Source organism: Bemisia tabaci, chromosome 4, assembly GCF_918797505.1.
Source record: "Bemisia tabaci chromosome 4, PGI_BMITA_v3".
NCBI classification, from domain to species: domain Eukaryota; kingdom Metazoa; phylum Arthropoda; class Insecta; order Hemiptera; family Aleyrodidae; genus Bemisia; species Bemisia tabaci.
Window position 1 is genome coordinate 34,169,401 of NC_092796.1, and position 18,113 is coordinate 34,187,513.

The following is an 18,113-nucleotide window of genomic DNA, read 5'->3' on the forward strand; positions in this document are numbered from 1 at the left end:
TCCCAAAATGGAACTTGGTGCGTCTCTCTTAAGCTCGATCCAAATGATGGGCTTCATTCCCATGGACCTAACGCTTTTTTACCACCCTGCTGCTCCTTTTACTCTGGGGTAATTTCTCGCTTTGCTAAAACAACAAATTTTCGTCAATGAATACTTTTTCAATATCTTAAACGAGGTTTGTCACAAATTGCAAGGGAATCATATTTTTTCACATAAATTTGCAAAAAGTATGTGGTGACCTATTGAACCAAAAACCAAATTATAGGCAAGCCAAAGAAGATACAATATCTGAGCCAGTCTCCTTCAAACTAGACCGTGTTTATTCAAAACATTGTTGGGTTTTTTTTCTTTTGGTATGTATAAGCCCACGTAACTACTTACTGAAGTTAATATATTTAGATATCACAAGTGAGCCCAAGAAACATTAATGCTCAATGTGTAGCTGTAGAGAGCGCGCACTAATTAGGAAGATAAAGAAGCCCGCGGTAAGTGGTGCACCACTTAAAGGACATTCTAAATATTACATTTATAACAGGGAACCATTCTTCATTTTTGATATCCGAACTGATAATTGCTGTGCAAATAAGAAATCCGATAATCCATACTTAACGTTCCAATTTTGTTGTAAACTGGGTACAATGAATGAGTAAGAATGAAAGTGACAATACATATGCCAACTACATGCTTGAGGCAATTACCTAACTGAAGTTAACAAACCTGAGAATAAAGCCTCTGCTTACTCGTATACTACAGCTAAGCCGAACCCATCTTTTCATACAGCAGAGGCTGATAGAGTAACGTTTAGAGCGCGATTTGTCTCAAGGAGACTTGTTTTTTCGTGAGCAGAATTTTTGAATTTACAAATCAAAATAATGTCAAATAGCTCAGTTGGAACGCGTTAAGCAGAAAGAAACCAAGTCACATCATATTATCAAATTAAATTGGGCATTTTCATAGTTTACATGAAAATGAGTGTACGGATTTTTATGCAAATTTCAGTGAATTATCTGCACAGTGCGAAGAAAATTCCTTAAAATTTTCAAAGGAACCCGCACAAACGTTCTCTTGTGAAAAATTAAATTGTCCAGTGAAATTTGGCGCACCAGATTTATACCTGATGTGGCTTGGTTCCTTTCTGCGAAACGCTGTCCAATTGGTACTTAATGATACAACAATGATATTGATGGCTAACGAACAATACCACCTATCTGCAAGCTGACGATATTGCAGAACGAAGAGAAAACTTGGCCATTTTTTGTAATTTTAAGGTTAGATGTGCTTTTTATGATACCTTACAGCGTCATTACAGCGCTTCCCTACAGAATTGGAAAAAACTAAAACCATCAGTTTGCGTATGTTACACTGTGGAATGCGACGAAGTCGCTAACTCATTTTTGCCAAAATTGTCAGTTAGGTGGCATTGTTCCTTCGCCCTCGAAATGTAGCTCTTAGGTATTCTTACCGAGTGAACAGAGGAATATGAAACAGTGGCGCTTTCGGAGCGGGCCCATGGCGGATCCATTGCGGCGGTGTTTGACGGCCCTTAGAAGGGATCTTCGGAGGGCGGTCTCACCTCCCGAGGCCATCGCGTCGGCGGCCGCTGCCGAACTCCAAAGGCCGCCTCGTCCTGTGGTCGTGGTTGCAGACGAGCAGGATCATTGGCCTAGTCACGGTTTCCTTGGCCCTCCTCAAAAGTTCACCTGCAAAAAAGAGAAAGAAAAATTATAATTTATAAAAATATTCAGAGTCCAAAATATTGGCCATGCAAAACGACAGATTTTTAGGTCAACATGGGAGGGACGGGGACAAGTCAGTGCGTGCGTGCTCTGCGATATATCGATTGATCTACCATTTAAACATATGGAAAAGGATCGATTATTAGGGTGTTCGCAGCGAACACCCTAATAATCGATTCTTTACACAGCTCAATTGGGGAAATATCGATGATCCATCATTCATGCCTCGCGACTGGGACAAGTGTAATGTCTGAGTCTTGCTATGAACCTGAACTGCATTGAGCAATAAGAAACTCTATTTCTGACTCACACATAAAAGCACATATCTGAATAATTAAACGAAAGGCATGTGTGTTGTTTCTGGAATGAGGCAGAAATGAAGTACCTACTCGCAAAATGTAGCCCAACTGATAGATATAAAAAAGGTCGATGACCCATTTTCAAAAGCATGCAAATCGCTCAAAGTCCGAACTATTGGTCCAAGGACGAAATATTTTTAAGCACCCAATCAATCAAAACTTTTCTGTAGACTCGGTATACACATTTCCGATGGCACATTCCTTCTTGTCAAATAAATACGCCAGAAAGCCGATTGAGTACGTTCAGTAAAGAAAAGCAAGACAACATTGTAAAATATATCTGAACACGCCAATGTGTTGGTTTCAGTTATTTTTCCAGAGAGACCGAGGCTTACTGTTAGTTAATGTGATTGGTGATGTAAGCACCTGAATTTGCACATTTCAGCGTAATTCGCAATAAGGACGATGCCTTACCGTTTACGCCTTTGACGGGGTCGTTTTCATTTAATTTCCAGGATAAAAGTGATGGAGGAAAAATATCAGAGTTTCAAACAAAAGTCAGAAAAATCTTGTCGTTGACTTAGGGTGTTCCGAACTGTGTTAATGCACCGTTAACACAACGAAAAAATAACCATACCCGAATGACGCAATTAAAACGAAGGACACGCGCACTGGCATACGTACGGTAGATAAAGACCTCTATTTGTTGGTGGCCCGGTACTCAAACACATGTAGGCTATGAATAAACACGGAAAGTATGTGTTGTCAAACAGCGCCGCGACTTGAGCTAGACACTTGCGTTTTCACTTATTTTCGTCCAGGTTCACGAGCGGTTGAGGACTGCTCGACTGTCGGGGCACAGTAATTCGTGCAAGCGCAAGCGGTTAGTAACTTCCATTATCTTATCTACTTCGCCCAGCTATCATCCGATGATCCAAACTTATTTTATCCGCGTAATCTGCCAGCAGGAGGCTCTCCAGCTAAAAATTCCCCGAAACTCAAAATTAATCTAAACGTCATTTGCAGTATGTATATAGATCGCGCGGAAAATTTATGGTGGCAATGGGTAATTGAAACTACATGGCACTTCGATGACCAAAATGCGAGACCACATATCTCCGTTTGCGACGTTACAGACCTCCCGTCATATTTCATTTTTTCCTTGGAAAAATAGTCAACGTAATTTCGTGAAAATTTCATTGCTTTATCTGCTCTGTTACCAGAATATTCTATATTTTCAAACTATAATGTTAACTTGTTTCTCTTTGAAAAAATAAACTAGGATCTAAGATTTTTTAACACGGCGACTGAAATAAGTAGTTTCGCACCATAACCATCAACTTCTCGTTTGTGTCGCACCGGCTCGCCCTGGTAAAAATTGGCGATAGGAGATGCGTTTCAAAATACGGAGTTCTTATAGCCGACTGAAGAAGGCGATAGAAAATCATGTAGCTGGCTGTAGAAAGTGGAAAAAAATCATACGGCCGGGCTACACGAAGCGATAAAAAATTATACAGCCGGGCTATAGTTCCTATCGCCGGGCTTTACACTTTATCGCCTGGCTGTTGCTTTTTCGCCATCGGCTATAAAGGGCTATAAGAAATTGTGTAGAAATTCGTGTGCTTCGTAAATCCGCAAGTTTGTACGGAATCACCATAATATTTACAAAACGCGCATTATATTTTCCTTCACTACATATTTGTTTTCATCAATTAAAATGAGAATAATCCATACAGAGTGTGCAAACATTTCAAAGTCATGAGATGAACAACGCTGACTCCGCGAGATTAAATATTAGAGCCTAACACAAAGCGGAGCGGCGGCACACTGGCGCCTACAAACCTAACAGGGATACTTCACGCATTGCGCAATGCGTGAAGTATCCCTGTTAGGTTTGTAGGCGCCAATGCGAGTTTCGCGCTGGTTGCCCGCCCGCCGCGCCTCGCCGCAGCGTACCACGGCGCTTGAAGCAACTATTTCACACTAGAGATATTGCACAGTATCGTACGAAATTGAAGGCGCTCCAACAGATTAGGAATGGCAGGCATCCTTCAAAAGTACGGAGCTTTCCTCGCAAAATAAATCAAGATACTTCGACCCAAAAAGAGAGCGGTAGTCCAAAAACTCACTAAGTCCTAGCATCCGTAATTAGTAACGTTTAGCATACACTTTATCGTCAGACTGTTGCTTACTCGCCATCGGCTATAAAAGGCTATAAGAAATTGTGTTGCCGGCTATAGAAGCTATTGGAAATCTTACAGTCGGCTGTAGGTCTATGGTATTTTGGAACACAGATTCTACTGCCAATTTTTACCAGGGCGATTAGGCATCACAGGTTGAGGTATCATAAAAAGGTGAGAAAAGAGTTAAACGGTTGGATAGCCTCTCTATTCTAATAAAATCATCTTTAAAACGCACGATGGACGGGATAAGGAAGGGAAGTAAGACGGTCCATGGGCTGAGGTGAGGAAGGGGAGTTCAAATCCAACTTCGGCAATTTCAATTTATTCGTCCGGGAGATCTCGATGATTTCGCTGGCCGCGAAGCAGCCTCTGGGGGCGCGTAGCGGCCACAGAGAAAAAAAAGGAGGTGTTTGCATTTCGGGCATCTTGGAATTTTTTTGATGACGTAGGTCGGCACAGCGACTTTTATCGTCGATTTTCTTGGAAATGGTGTAAGTTACGGAAAAAAGTCATTCTATAAAAAGTTCTTGAAATCATCATGAGTTGATTTAAGCTAAAAATGGGACATTATGGTCCGTTTTTCATACTTCGGATTTCGCTGGCCAGGTTGTACCGACCTACGTCACAGGGTAAAAAAACCTCAAGATGCAAACACCTCCCTTTTTTGTCTATGCGTAGCGGCCAAGGGGCGGACCTCCTAGCATATTTAAAAAAGAAAACTCCACTCGTTTTTTTATTTTTCTTTGCAAGGCGGCTCGAAGTGAGGAAAGAAGAGGGGCAAACCAATAACCGGAAATAAACGACTTAAAATTAGTAATTGAACGAACGCGTTCACTTTGGGCGTGCCTGGTACTGGTCCTCATTGTACTCGAAACGTTGTGAACTTAGGGTGCTTTCTTCCCAGCGTTGCCAGGTATCAAGGGAATAAATTTAAAGAAAAACCTGCATGACTTCACGCGCTCCGAAGATCGCCGAATTCCATGTCAGGTGAAATTCTAACTGACAATGAGACTGAAATCTCATATATGATATTTATTGATATTTTATTTATCATATTTATATACTAATATAGAGGCTAGACAAACAGGGTCTCTGCCCTAGTCAGAAGTTAGAAGAAGAAGAAGAAGAAGAAGAAGAAGAAGACTAAAATCAGCAGCGTTCTCTGCGTGTGCACTAGAGATGCCTCCCTCCAAAAAAGTCGGGAGTGACATATTTGTTTACATTATTTATGTAATATCAATTATGTGTAAAGAAGCACGGCGAGAATTTATCGTCAGGTTGGAGTCGAACATATAATTCGCTGTCGCAAGGCAATACTTGAAGACAACGAAGGGCTCAAACCCTCGAATAGATATAACTATTGCTGCGCGGAGGATGCTTTTTGGCCTACCTTAAAAATTGAAGGCGAAATGAAAATCGTTTAGCTCCTGGTGTCGAATAAAACTCCTCTGAAGTGTATGTCAGTAGACGTCGCTGGGCTTACGCTCGGACTATCGGGCGTCGGGCACAGGGTAGGATTCGCAAATGGACGGATTTGGGCGACTTTAGCGTAACTGCATCAGACTTAACGTTGTTTAATTTTATGTAATATTTTACTTTTTGACCAGAAAAGTAAACAACACTGAGACTTGTAATTTTGTGAGTTTATTCTTCTTAAATTTACAGTAAATTAACAACAATTTTCAAAACGTTAGATAGGCGCTTAAACTATCCGTTAAAAAAATAAAAGACGAGAGAAAATCAAGCAACGTGAAATGCCCTTACGCAGATTCCAGTTAAATTCGCGGCCAAATGGATTACATTTTGCGATTCAGAACTACAATTTCTGGCTCGTTTTAGAAACAACGCACGTATCATTGGTTTCCCCTATGTCCATAAATGTTTTTACGGATGAGCCAGAAATGATAGTTCCTGATTGGAAATGGAAATCCAAATTATCTACATTTTGCAATAAGGAACTCGAATTTCTGGCTCGGTTTAATCTAACAGGCTTAAGAAAAACCCCTCGAACGGAAATAGAAATAAAGCTCGGTTACGCACACTCGATAGTTTAATAGACGCTTTCCGATTCGGAGGTTTGAACCATCAGTCGAGCCAACCGACCGCTTCACTCACCAGAACTGAAATCCAGTTCGGTGAACGAAAGATTCAGTTCTACAAACCATAAAACTTTGGATTGCGTGAGAAATGTCCCGTATCGATCGAAGTTGCTCGAATCGGCGCGGCGCGCCGCACTGAGACTTTGGTTTGTTGAAATGAACTTACGGTTAACGAACTGGACTGCATTTTGTAATTTTGAACTCAATTTTTGGCCCATTGTCAGCTTAGAAACAACATATGTACCATTAGTCTCTCTTTGCACATAGGTGTTTTTACGGATGAGCCAGAAGCTGAAGCTCCTAATAGCAAAATGAGTCCAAATATTCTTTAATTTTTCCTCCGCAAAGTGTGTTTATCAGCGAGAATGCGAAAGAAAGCTCAGAGTGATATCATTAGAGTTTTATCATGAGAAATAGTCGGGGGCAATCCCTCGGGATTCGTAATCACCGTCACGCTGCATGTTTCGCGAGTGTCACTGTTCGACCCCCCTCCCCCCGCCCCCATCGCCAACCCATGTGCGCTTACTCATTGCTCGGCCCCGCCTCACTCAGCCTCCAATCAATTGTGCCTATCACGCACGCTATCTGGGTTGCCATGTTTCTCAGACACTGAGAATATAATTACAGAAGGAATGAAGCACAGAATTACAGAAGGTATATTTCCAAAGGCAGGGATAGAAGGTCTCATAAGGCACAAATGGACCTTATTTTGAAATTATATAGGAAAAACAATTTCTGGTTCATCCGTTAATACGCATATGTATAGGGAAACTAATTGTGCATACGTTGTTTCTGAACCGAGCAAGAAATTGTGGATTCTAATTGTTACTGGAAAAAAAAGTATCTTAAATTTGCCGCCGATAAGTATATTCTCTTAAATCAAGAATTTTGCCGCTTACCTAACCTAAGCATTATTTTTCTTGTATCAAGAAAAATTCAGCTTAAATCAAGATGAAAAAAATCTTAGCGACAAATTCAAGAACCATCGTACTTGATTCAAGCGCATTTTTTCAGTGAAAATGTAGTCTAAATAAGGCACAATATAGATATACTGCATTATGTAATAAGGAACTACAATCCATGGATCATACGTAAGAACCCTCATCTGCGTATGGAAACTAATGGCGCACATATGTTCAGGCCCGCCACATCCCATCTCGGGCCATGCTACCAATTTTCTGGCCCGGGCCCCTAGCACAGGGGCGGGAGGGGTCCGGGGGCCCTCCCCCGGGAAATTTTTGAAATTTTAAATCTATTTTGACGCATTATGAAGCTCTTATGATGGAGATTTTCCATCAATTTCTGCAGAATAATTGCGCCTTTTTGTTTACTTTCAGCACCAAAAACTTTCGAATTGTTGCATTCAAAACATCTATAAATTTTTTTTTGAGGGGGCAGATGATAATTTTCAATTCTATGGGGAGCCGGGCCCCCCTGGACTCCCCTTTCGTACGTCTATGGCAAGGGAGTTAAGCCATTGAAGTCGAGGATGCCCAGAAAGGAGCCTCTTAGCATCCGACAACGGAAGAAAATGAAACACAGTTACTAAAAATATCATTCTACATATACTCAAAATCTTGAAAATCTCTAAAAAAGTAAGAAAAATTTTATAGTGCCCTAGCGTGTTTTTGAAACTTTATTCACCTTTTGCGGAATTTTTAGGGTAATTTTTTCACTTTTCCCTACGAGACAAGGGTTACACATGAATTCGTAGTGGTTTGTCACCTACGTCACGGGCCCCGGTACCAAGGACCCAGTATCCCCCCCCCCCCTTGTGGCGGGCCTGCATATGTTGTTACTATAGAATGAGCTGGAGGTTCTAGTTCCTTATTGCAAAATTTAATTCAAATTAATGTAAGTGCATTTTGTACATATGGGATTTTGTCAATTCAAAAGAACGTTCTATGCTTCAAGACTCGAAAGCGTGTTTCCGAATGACGTTTGGTGTATTTAATAAAGCATTGATCGCCTTACTCTCCCCCCTCCCCCAAAAAAAATCCCAGAGAAACTTTTCTCACGAACAATAAGAACTAAAGGAAATCAAAATTCTTGTGAAACATTAAATAGCGGTTTACGGCATTTTGCGCTACGGCATTACGATTGATTTGACTCCAAGTGTGCAAATGATGCTATCCACTACAATTCCAAGGGTGCCCTTATAGAGCAACCTCTTACCACTCCTGAGATATTGCACAAATTCTTTGTTCAAATCTTCTAATTTACATAGATATGCTCGCATAAGTGCATTCATTCGTGCAATCTGCAATGGCGCAAAGCCAAAAATCCTCATGGTGGGGGAGAGGGAATTTCCGACCAAATTTTCTTCCGAGGCGAGGAGGGGGCCCCGTAAATCAAGACTTCTTGAAAATCCTGAAAATTGATCTTTTAGGATGCCGATTAATTTCCAGTTAAGGAGGTCCAGACCCCTAGACATCGTTGGTCACGCCACTCCTGAGTCCTTAGACAGCTTGCGCGATGACTCTTTGGACGTTTGAACTTGCTCCCTCAGTTTTTTCCCAACAATTACATGAATTTCTTCATGGTTGCGCCATTCAAAGTGCCTAACTCATTCTTAATGTTTGCAGGTTATTAGAGAATTTTTGGATGCAGTGAGGCGTCACTGTTGAGCGATCCGAAGTCCCTCGTGTTCAACATCCCGTAACTCACACGGTAGCACGCGAACACACCCTCCGGATTGCAGTTTTGCACGTTTTTGTCGCTTGAGCATAATGAAAAGAGTATGCCGGACTGTTTGTGCGAACGATACAAGGAGATATATTGACATAGCCAAAAAAAATCACAGGATTTTGAAACATCGCGTGGCGACTTGCTACCGTACTGCCGTGCTAAGCAAGAACGCCGTAAATCCATCAAGATTTTCCCTCCTTTTTTGGAACCTAACACTTTGCAACATAAAAACTGTTTTACCTACGCACCTCAAATTCTCAAGTTAAATTCTTGATATTATTTGCGAAAGAATTCTGTAAAAATATTGTCCCAAGGTACACAAGTTTTTCTGCTATGATACGTTGTTTCCAAAAGAAATGTAAAATGGCGTTTACGGCGTTTGTGCGTTGCACGACAGCGTAGTACACCACTACCAATATTTTCCCGCCATTCCGAAGCGTTTGAAATTCCTTCGAGTTTTTGAACTTTTGAAAAGCGGCATTGTCTGAGCTCTTCGCTAACATTCGCAATAACTCACCGCGTAATCTACTTATCTGGTACTTTCAGAATATGAAATAAAAAAACACGAGATAGATCTTACCCAGAATGAATTGCGCCAAAGCTGGGAATCCATCTTACGGCGCTACTTCCGGAAACGACCGTAAATCCGGTGCCAGGACCACCGACAAAAATCCTCAGCGCAAGTCCGGAGCCGGGCCTCGCAATAAAGCGGCACTCCCAATCTCAAAGATGCCTAATAATTTCCGCAATTTATTGAACATCCGCCCGCCCGGTTGGGTCAACAGATCTGCCGTGCTAAGGAAGAACTCCGTAAGAGCATTAAAATGTTGTCAAATTGCCTCTCTAAAAATATTTTATTTCGCAGAGCGCTGTGAATATTTTTCTTTGAAATTTTCGGACACTCCAGATTAAATTAAAAAATATAATCCTCCAAAATTTACATAGGAAAATATCCATGAATTTTCCGGAGAATTCGCGATTGGCCGAAGGAGATTTGGCAGCGTCTGAGGGCTTATACGGCGTTTTTTCTGAGCACGGCAGAGATCCTCTTTAAATAACGCTGGGGACTCAAGGCTGTCTGACTCCGGAGGTGGAGATAGCAACAGACGGCGGCAAAAGAATACAGCATTCACAGGATCCCACTGGAATCATTCAACGAAAGCCTGTCTCTTCAGGCTCAAGGCTGAGATCCCAACATTTCTGTGTTCGAGCCAGACTTTTACTCTGAGTGTCCGATTAGCCGCTATGAAATGGACGGCGTGGAACAAAATAAGGACATCGATAACAGGAGGATGTCTCCTGGCCTACCTTACAAATTGAAGGCGAAATGCGAATCGTTAAGTTCTTAGTGTCGAATGAATAGTGTCAAACAAGACAGCAAAGGCCCCAAACCTTCGAATAGATAACTATTGCTGCGCGGAGGATGCTCTTTGGCCTACCTTAAAAATTGAAGGCGAAATGGGAATCGTTAAGTTCTTGGTGTCAAATGAAACCCGCCTAAAGTTTCCTAAGACCTTTAAAGAGTCTTATTCTGAGTTCTCGATTAGCCCCCTTGAAATAGATGGCGTAGAAAAAAATTAGGTCATAGCAGAGGATGCTCCCTGGCCAACCTTACAAATTAAAGTCGAAATGCGAATCGTTAAGTTCTTGGTGTCAAATAAAACCCGCCTAAAGTTTCTTAAGACCTTTAAAGACCGTTACTCTAAGTTTCCCGAGTTCATTCGGCCACCCCGCTACTGGTATCACACGAAGCCCACCTCTCCGAAGAAGGCAAGGGGCCCCAGGATGCTCCCTGGCCAACCTTACAAATTAAAGTCGAAATGCGAATCGTTAAGTTCTTGGTGTCAAATAAAACCCGCCTAAAGTTTCTTAAGACCTTTAAAGACCGTTACTCTAAGTTTCCGAGTTCATTCGGCCACCCCGCTACTGGGTATCACCACGAAGCCCCCCTGCTCCGAGAAGAAGTGCAAGGGGGCCCGCATCAAAAGTTACTTATGAAGTTTTTTAAGACTTCTAAAGACTCTTATTCTGAGTTTCCGATAAGTCGCCTTAAATGGACAGTGTAGAACCAAATTAGTTCATAGATAATAGGAGGATGCTCCTTGGCCTAACTTACAAATTGAAGGCGAAATGGGAATCTTTAAGTTCTTGATGTCAAACATAAAACCCTTCTAAAGTTTCTTGAGACCTGCAAAGACTGTTACTCAGAGTTTCCGAGTCCAGTCGGCCGCCCCTCTACTGGCTAAATTCACCACTAAACCCCGGCCTCCAAGGAGAGGAAGTCCGAGGGGGTCCGCATCAAAAATTGCTCCTTTGGCTCCAAAAATCGGAAATCCAGCCCTGAGATGAGAGTGCACGTAGGATTTCATGGGGATTTTTTCGTACTTTTTGGATCAGAATTTCTAAGTTCAGTATTCATGCTTTTAGATTTTCATGAGCGACACAGACGCTTGCACCTGAGCTCAGGTAGAGTACCTGTATAGCGAGAGTATAGACAGATGTGAAACTCCGAAAATCCATCAGGCCTTCACCGATGCCTCCGCGAATAAAGTTAGAGCCCAGAATTGCAGCAAACCTATGAATTTCAATTATCCAGGGCGATTTATTAATACAATTGTGTTCGAACCATCGTTTATAAAGCACGTATTTGACTTAGTTTTTGAATAAATTTACTCATTTTTGTGGAAGAACGCTCATTTGTGTACTTTCTTAGCCATCTTCGTCAGAATTGGAATCTACAGACTGGCAGTGAAATTTTGAGCGTTAGAGATTGGTTAGAAGGGTGGCTGCACTTTTGGGCCCTAAGCCCTCCATGAAGCGATCTGTCCATACTCTCGCTATACAGGTACTCTAAGCTCAGGAGGCTGGCAACTGGCAACATAGTTTTCCCTCCATTTGAACCCATTTAAAAATCATTTTTGGGTGATACTAGCTGCCTCGCCGAGAATCAATTGAGCGTATTTCTATCAAACGGAACTATGTGCATTATGACGTGAACCCTGTTACGCACATATTCTTATGGGTCCCAGATCTCATGTCTTCGTCCAGTTGCTGTACGTACATGCATTTAAATGGAAGGAAAACAGTGTTGCCAACTTTCAAGAATCGCCACTGAGCTGAGGCGGCGCTCGAGGCCGGAGAAAATCGTCTGAGCTCCTAAAATAAAGTAATTACTTCATCGTGAAATGTGAGCGTGCTGCACCCCCGCCGCCTCCACCTCCCGGATTGGGGGTGGACGGGAGGGGGGGGAGGCGCCCCTCCCACGATTCCACGTGACGGCCCATCGCTCTGTTTACTCATTCCATTTACCTCTTCCTCAAATATTTGCTCCCTCACCCCGGACAGGCACCGACGGGTTCAAGTCCAGGATTACCTCGCCCGGTGTAAGGACATCCTCGCGATCCGATTCGAAGTTCATCTCGCATAGTCTAACAGACTAAAGATAGGAGGGTCCCTCTAAAGGAAGTAGATATAAAGCTTGGTTATACAAACTGAGTAGTTCAGTGTACGTATTTCGCGCGGTTCGGAGGTTTGAACTCTCAGGAGATCATTGGCGTGGCGGATTCAGCAAATTGGCAACGTTATCTTTTCTCCATTTAAACCTATGGAAATGTATCGACTCTTGGAGGGACTAGGTGCTCCGACAAGAATCGAAAAAACGGAACATTTAATTGGAATATGACCATAAGCGGATCCACACGGAGAAAAAAACTTCGTGCGTGGAACCCGAAGTTTAGGTCATATGGATCTCTGAAGTTTTCGGATTGAGCATCTGAACACTTTGGGTCCAGCTGCTGAGGTTTGGATCACACATCTGAAACTTCAATTCTTACATCTGAAGTACTTCGGTTTTCACATCCGAACAACTTCGGTTCTCACATCCGAAAAACTTCGGTTCTCACATCTGAAGTGCTTCAGATGTGAGAACTGGAGTTTCAGATATGTGATCCGAACCTCGACAGCCAGACCTAAAGGGTTCAGATGCTCAATCCAAAAACTTCAGAGATCCATTTGACCTAAACTTCGGGTCCCACGCACGAGGTTTTTTTCTCCGTGCAAGGGAGGAGGAGCGTAAGGGACGTACGCCTCTCCGTTCGCTCGAAAAAAAGGAAGAAGAGAGAAGGAAGGAAAGAAGGAAAGAAGAAGGAAAGACGCATAAATTTGGTAATAATTATTAATGACGAAATTGAATTAAACTCATGGTATCCTCAAGAATTCGAAAATTTTCTGAGGAGGTCCCGGAGCCCCCTTCCACAACCCGTTTGAGGTGTCTAGACGGAAGCGGATCTAGCAATTTGGCAACACCGGATTCCTTCATTTAAACCTAGGCTAAATGATCGATTCTTGTCGGATCACCTGATCCCTCTGAGAATCGATACATTTCTGTAGGTTTGAATGGAGGAGATCCAGTGTTGCCAAATTGCTGGATCCGCCAAAGTGTCTAGATCCGCCGATGAATATGACAACATTGCATGGGAGTTTAAGCTTATCACACCAAAAATCAGGAAATCGCTGTTGGGTGAAAATTTGATAAGAGATCGTGAATCAGTGATTCGGCTGATCAACATTGCATAATTGTATTGTACTATAATCAGTAATCAGTGCGCCACGATCGGTCGGCCGTGCGTGAGGCTTGTGATGCGTAATTTTTCGGCGGAAAAATGGAATTTGAAAAAGGTGTCACTCTGAGAGGAGTGCCGTACATCATTATTGACAGTTTTAAATACCGGAAACAACGAGTTATGGCCGACAAGACTGTTTCGTGGAGGTGTGTTTTCAAACAGTGCGGCGCCACAGTTCGAAGCGATGCGGCAGGAACTGCATTGTTAACCTCAGTGTGTTCAGTTGTTCACCGTGATCACGTTAAAATGGATGTGAAACCAACAGAACATCACCATCGTGCTAAGAGTGCGTCTAAGAGAAAAGCTTTGGAAGAAATCACACTGCAGCCTGAAAAAATCTCAAGGAGGGAGCTGCACTATGAAAGAAATGCCCAGAAAATGGTTGATGACAGTGACATCCAATATGAGATGGAAAAAAGTATGTATTATGCACACCTACTAGTTTTATCTACGTTACTACTGCTGTAGTAAGAATATCTCCGTGAGAACATTCGAGAGTTGCCAGAAAGCCCCAGATGAAACATGTATTTTTGAGGAAAGTTATGCGTACTTCCTCTTTAAATTTTTAGATATATTATAAATTAAAGTGGGAACTAAATTTTCAGGAAAATTATCAGAAAATATCCGAATAATTTTTCAGAAAATTTGATTTTTGTTGAAGGAAATATGGCAACGTCTGGCAGCTCATGCAGCGCTTCTTTTTGGCACGGCTGCAACGTCTCGAAAAGAGACGTTGAACTAAATATGGAATACACGTTTTAATATTAGGAACTACTATCTATGTCTCAGTTTAGAAACAACACATGTACCATTAGGTTTCCTATGCACATGAGTGTTTTTAGTGACAAACCAGAAATCGTAGTTCCGAATTGCAAAATGTAGTCTAAATAAGAGAATTGACAATATTACCTGGCCATGAAGGCAATAAACACGGAAAAATCGCGAGTTTATTTCAGGGACCATGAAGTGAAAGTGAATGAATAGATTCACCTAAACTTTACCTTATCTCACCTAACTTCACCTGAGCCGCGAGAACTTCTATTTTGCTTTGTGTTTTTGAAGTAGGCTCAAAAAATGCACTCCGTGCTTTCCTTCCATATACTGATGGCCGAAGTGATAGACAATGTATCTCCATTTGCAACACTATAGATTTCCTGCCGATCTTTATTTTTTTCTGGAAAAACTAGTCAATGCAATTTCATAAGAATTGAACAGATTATTTTCCAAATCACGTAAGCACCAATATTGCGTTTGCGAGAAAAACAAGAAAAACCATTTTATTCGCTTTGTTGACAATCTTCGAATTCCAAAAATGATGTATGTTCTTTTAGAAGGCTATTTAGAAATCAGACATGAATTATTATACCAGAGACAACATATGAAAAACGACCCCTCTACCAACAAATTAGAGATTGGCGCTTGCATAATTTGGAAAATAACCGGTTCAATTGCCCTAATTTTTCATCTCTGTTAGGCCTTGTCTCCACGGGACGTTTTCATGGGATTTGTCCCAAGTTCGAATCGCAGGAATGAAACTTCTGGGATTTTTTCCAGTTACCGTCTCCACGGGACGGGGCTTATACAGTCCTGCGACTAGTTTGCGCGGGAAGATAAATTAGTTAAAGTCGAGTATTTAACCGGGATTAAAAATAATTTTACTCAATTGACAATTAGACACATTATTTTAACTAAACAAACATGAACAATGTAGTAATGAATAAAATATCGCACAATTCGTTTTCACTTCTTCTTCTTCTCTCAGTGGGTCCTAGGGGTACAAGTACCATACTTGGTGCTGGGAAAAATATTGATTAACTCAATATTTTTCCCAACTTCGTAAGTGGGATTTTTTCCTGGAACAAATCTCGTGAAACGGCTCGTGGAGACAAGGCCTAAGACATTCTGTATAGCTTTCAATCTGAGCAGTTGGCTCGTTTTTCTTAAATAAGAGTAGGAGTGGACATTTTGGAACACCGACATGCATAAACGTGGTTTCACACTTTAGCCGTCGATATGCAGAAACCGCCTCCGTCTACTTCAAGAAAAGGGAGGTCTTAACAGTCCCTTACAGTTTCCTACAGTCTTAACAACATCGCGAAACCCTTGATTCATTTCCTCGTAATACAGTCTGACTAATAAAATGGCGTTTCAAGCATGAAAGTTTCCTTCGCAAAGTGTTAGTGAATAGTGACTTCCCCCCTTCCCCTCAGTTTTGCGGAGCCTGTGGCGTCAAATACGGGCGGGCTCTATCGACAATCCTCGCATATTTTAATGAGATTCTTGTTGTTCTACACCGCGGAAATAAACGCGGGAAGTAAAGTATGTGGGTGAACTTGGGGGTGGGTACGGTGAGACCAGGAGACAGGGGAAAGCCAACAAGTACAGAATGCAAATCGATACCCGCCATCGGCCGTCCTCCTGCGCTAAGGAAGAACGCCGTATGAACTTTCGAACGTTGCCAAATTTCCTCACAGAAAATGTTTAGTTTTGAGGAAAGTCATTAATATTTTTTCCTTGAAACTTCTAGACATTTTAGGGTCACGAGCGAAATTCTCTGGGAACTTAGGGAAATGATGTGCAGCAATTTGCTCGAAAATTCATGATTTGGTTAAGGAAATTGGGCAACCTCGAAAGGCTCATAAGGCGTTTTATCTTAACAAAGCAGCGTTCCCGTTCACCCCCGGAACGAGATGAGTGTGCCGCGATCGTGACTATAAGATCGGTGAACCTTTATCCGATTATGACTTGAACTACATTTTGCAATTAGGAGCAACTATGTCTGGCTCATTTTAGAAACAACGTAACTGTAATCAGTTTTCCTATACAGATAAATGCTTTTAAAAATGAGTCAGAAGTGGTGGTTCTTAATTGCAAAATAAAGGCTATTTCGCAGGGTAATATCCCGGGGAATGTGCGCAAAACGGAAGAAAAACTGCGAAGACGATGTTAGTTAACCACCAGGATTTGTGATTAGGTTTTAAATTTCTCAAAATCGATCCTAAAACAATTGAATTTTCCAGGGTCTCTTAATACAAATAGTTCAGACATAAGGAATGCATTTCTTATTGACTCTCGTAGTATATTAGGCACAAACGGGGGAAAATATAACATTTTCACCAATGGAGAATTTGCATGCTAAATTTGTTTTGCAGTATTTCAAATTTTGTGTTCTAAACGGAAAATATTATATATAAATAGATTTAAAAATGAGAAAATGCACCGCGTAATGACGTCGTCTGGCGGCGCACAGTGGATCGTGTCAATAGGAAAGGTCGGACAAAATTTGGAAACTTAGAAAGCTCATAACTCGGTTTATACACAATTTTAAAGTTCTAAAAGTGGCTCCATTGGTTTCCTCGTGAAATTTTGTTCTAAAATCACCCTTTAAAATTTAAAATGTGACGAAATAAACATCAAAATTTGCAGTTTAAGTCAAAAATGTCATGTCCGACCTCTCTGATTGACTCGATCCACTGTGCGGCGTTTCCCATTTAAGCACTTTTATTTCAGCAGATTGGATAATTTTGTCATATCTTCTCCCATAATTGTCCAATTTATGTCCTTGTGATCAGCTCTTACAGTTTCTACTTGGACGTACTTATGCTAAAAGGAACTGTGTAGAAGTGGAAAGATGGGGTGTGCTCGTGCAAGCTCCATAAGAATCAATGTAAAAGTGGATATAGTTCCTTTTGAGAAAATGGAAAAGCGGGATTTGACATTAAATCAAAAGGAGCTGAGCGCTAACTCTTGAGCCGTGGACACGTGACAAAAGCGTTGTGGACAGGGCTCATGAGTAAAAGCGCCCCGAAGACGCGCCACGAGCTCGTCGAGCCCGGTAGACACCGCTGACGTCACTGGCGCTTTAAAATCCCCATTCATTCTTATGACCCTCAACTAACGAGCATACCCCATCTTTCCACTTGCATATAGTTCCATTTAGCATGAATACTTCCACTTAAACACGAAATTCGTCAAATTTCAGACACCTGCAAATTCGCCATTGCGAAGATTATAAACTGGAATGTACCGGGGAATTAGGGATATGCCAGACAACACGATCAAAGCCGACACAATAAAGCAACAATCCAGCAATCCATCTTCCCAGATTCAACCATCCATCAATTGTGAGTGTGCAGGCATCAACGCGACCCCGCATTCGTCTGAACGGAAACACCGACCTCAATTAATTTGCTATTCATATCCAACTACTAACTGAGACCGGCCCGATGTGGTGAGGTCATACCCGGGAATCACTACCCAATTTGCGCTCGATTCCTTCACTTAAACACTGCGTAGGGGCCTACCCTACCCGCGTGCCTATGTTTCGAATGATGCCGGCAGCTACGCCAACTCACAAAAACTCTGAAAATGATGGGACTGCATGAACTGCGCAGGGGTCATCTTAAAATGAACACTGAAAAAAAAAAATTTCGGTCGTGTGTGCCAAAGTTCGGTGTTCCATATCAATGGCGTGGCGTGCTTTGCG

General features: G+C 41.9%; 2 protein-coding genes across 7 annotated transcripts in view; one reads left to right on the forward strand and one right to left on the reverse strand.

The window, feature by feature from the left end:
• LOC109032280 (uncharacterized) overlaps positions 1-18,113 on the reverse strand; it is a 67,232-nt gene that overhangs the window by 36,272 nt on the left and 12,847 nt on the right. For 4 of the 6 annotated variants that reach the window (XM_072299734.1, XM_072299735.1, XM_072299733.1 and 1 more), the window contains one exon: positions 1,463-1,700. In XM_072299734.1, coding sequence (XP_072155835.1) covers positions 1,463-1,586 — 124 coding nt within the window. In that variant the 5' untranslated portion in view covers positions 1,587-1,700. Of the gene's footprint in view, positions 1-1,462; positions 1,701-2,509; positions 2,888-18,113 lie in introns of those variants that run through there. The other 2 variants (XM_072299732.1, XM_072299736.1) reach the window with 2 other exon arrangements.
• Positions 13,600-18,113, forward strand: part of Set8 (SET domain containing 8) — a 38,908-nt gene continuing 34,394 nt past the window's right edge. The window contains exon 1 of the mRNA XM_019044492.2: positions 13,600-14,045. Within this exon, the coding sequence (XP_018900037.2) occupies positions 13,667-14,045 (379 nt within the window). The 5' untranslated portion in view covers positions 13,600-13,666. The remainder of the gene's footprint in view (positions 14,046-18,113) is intronic.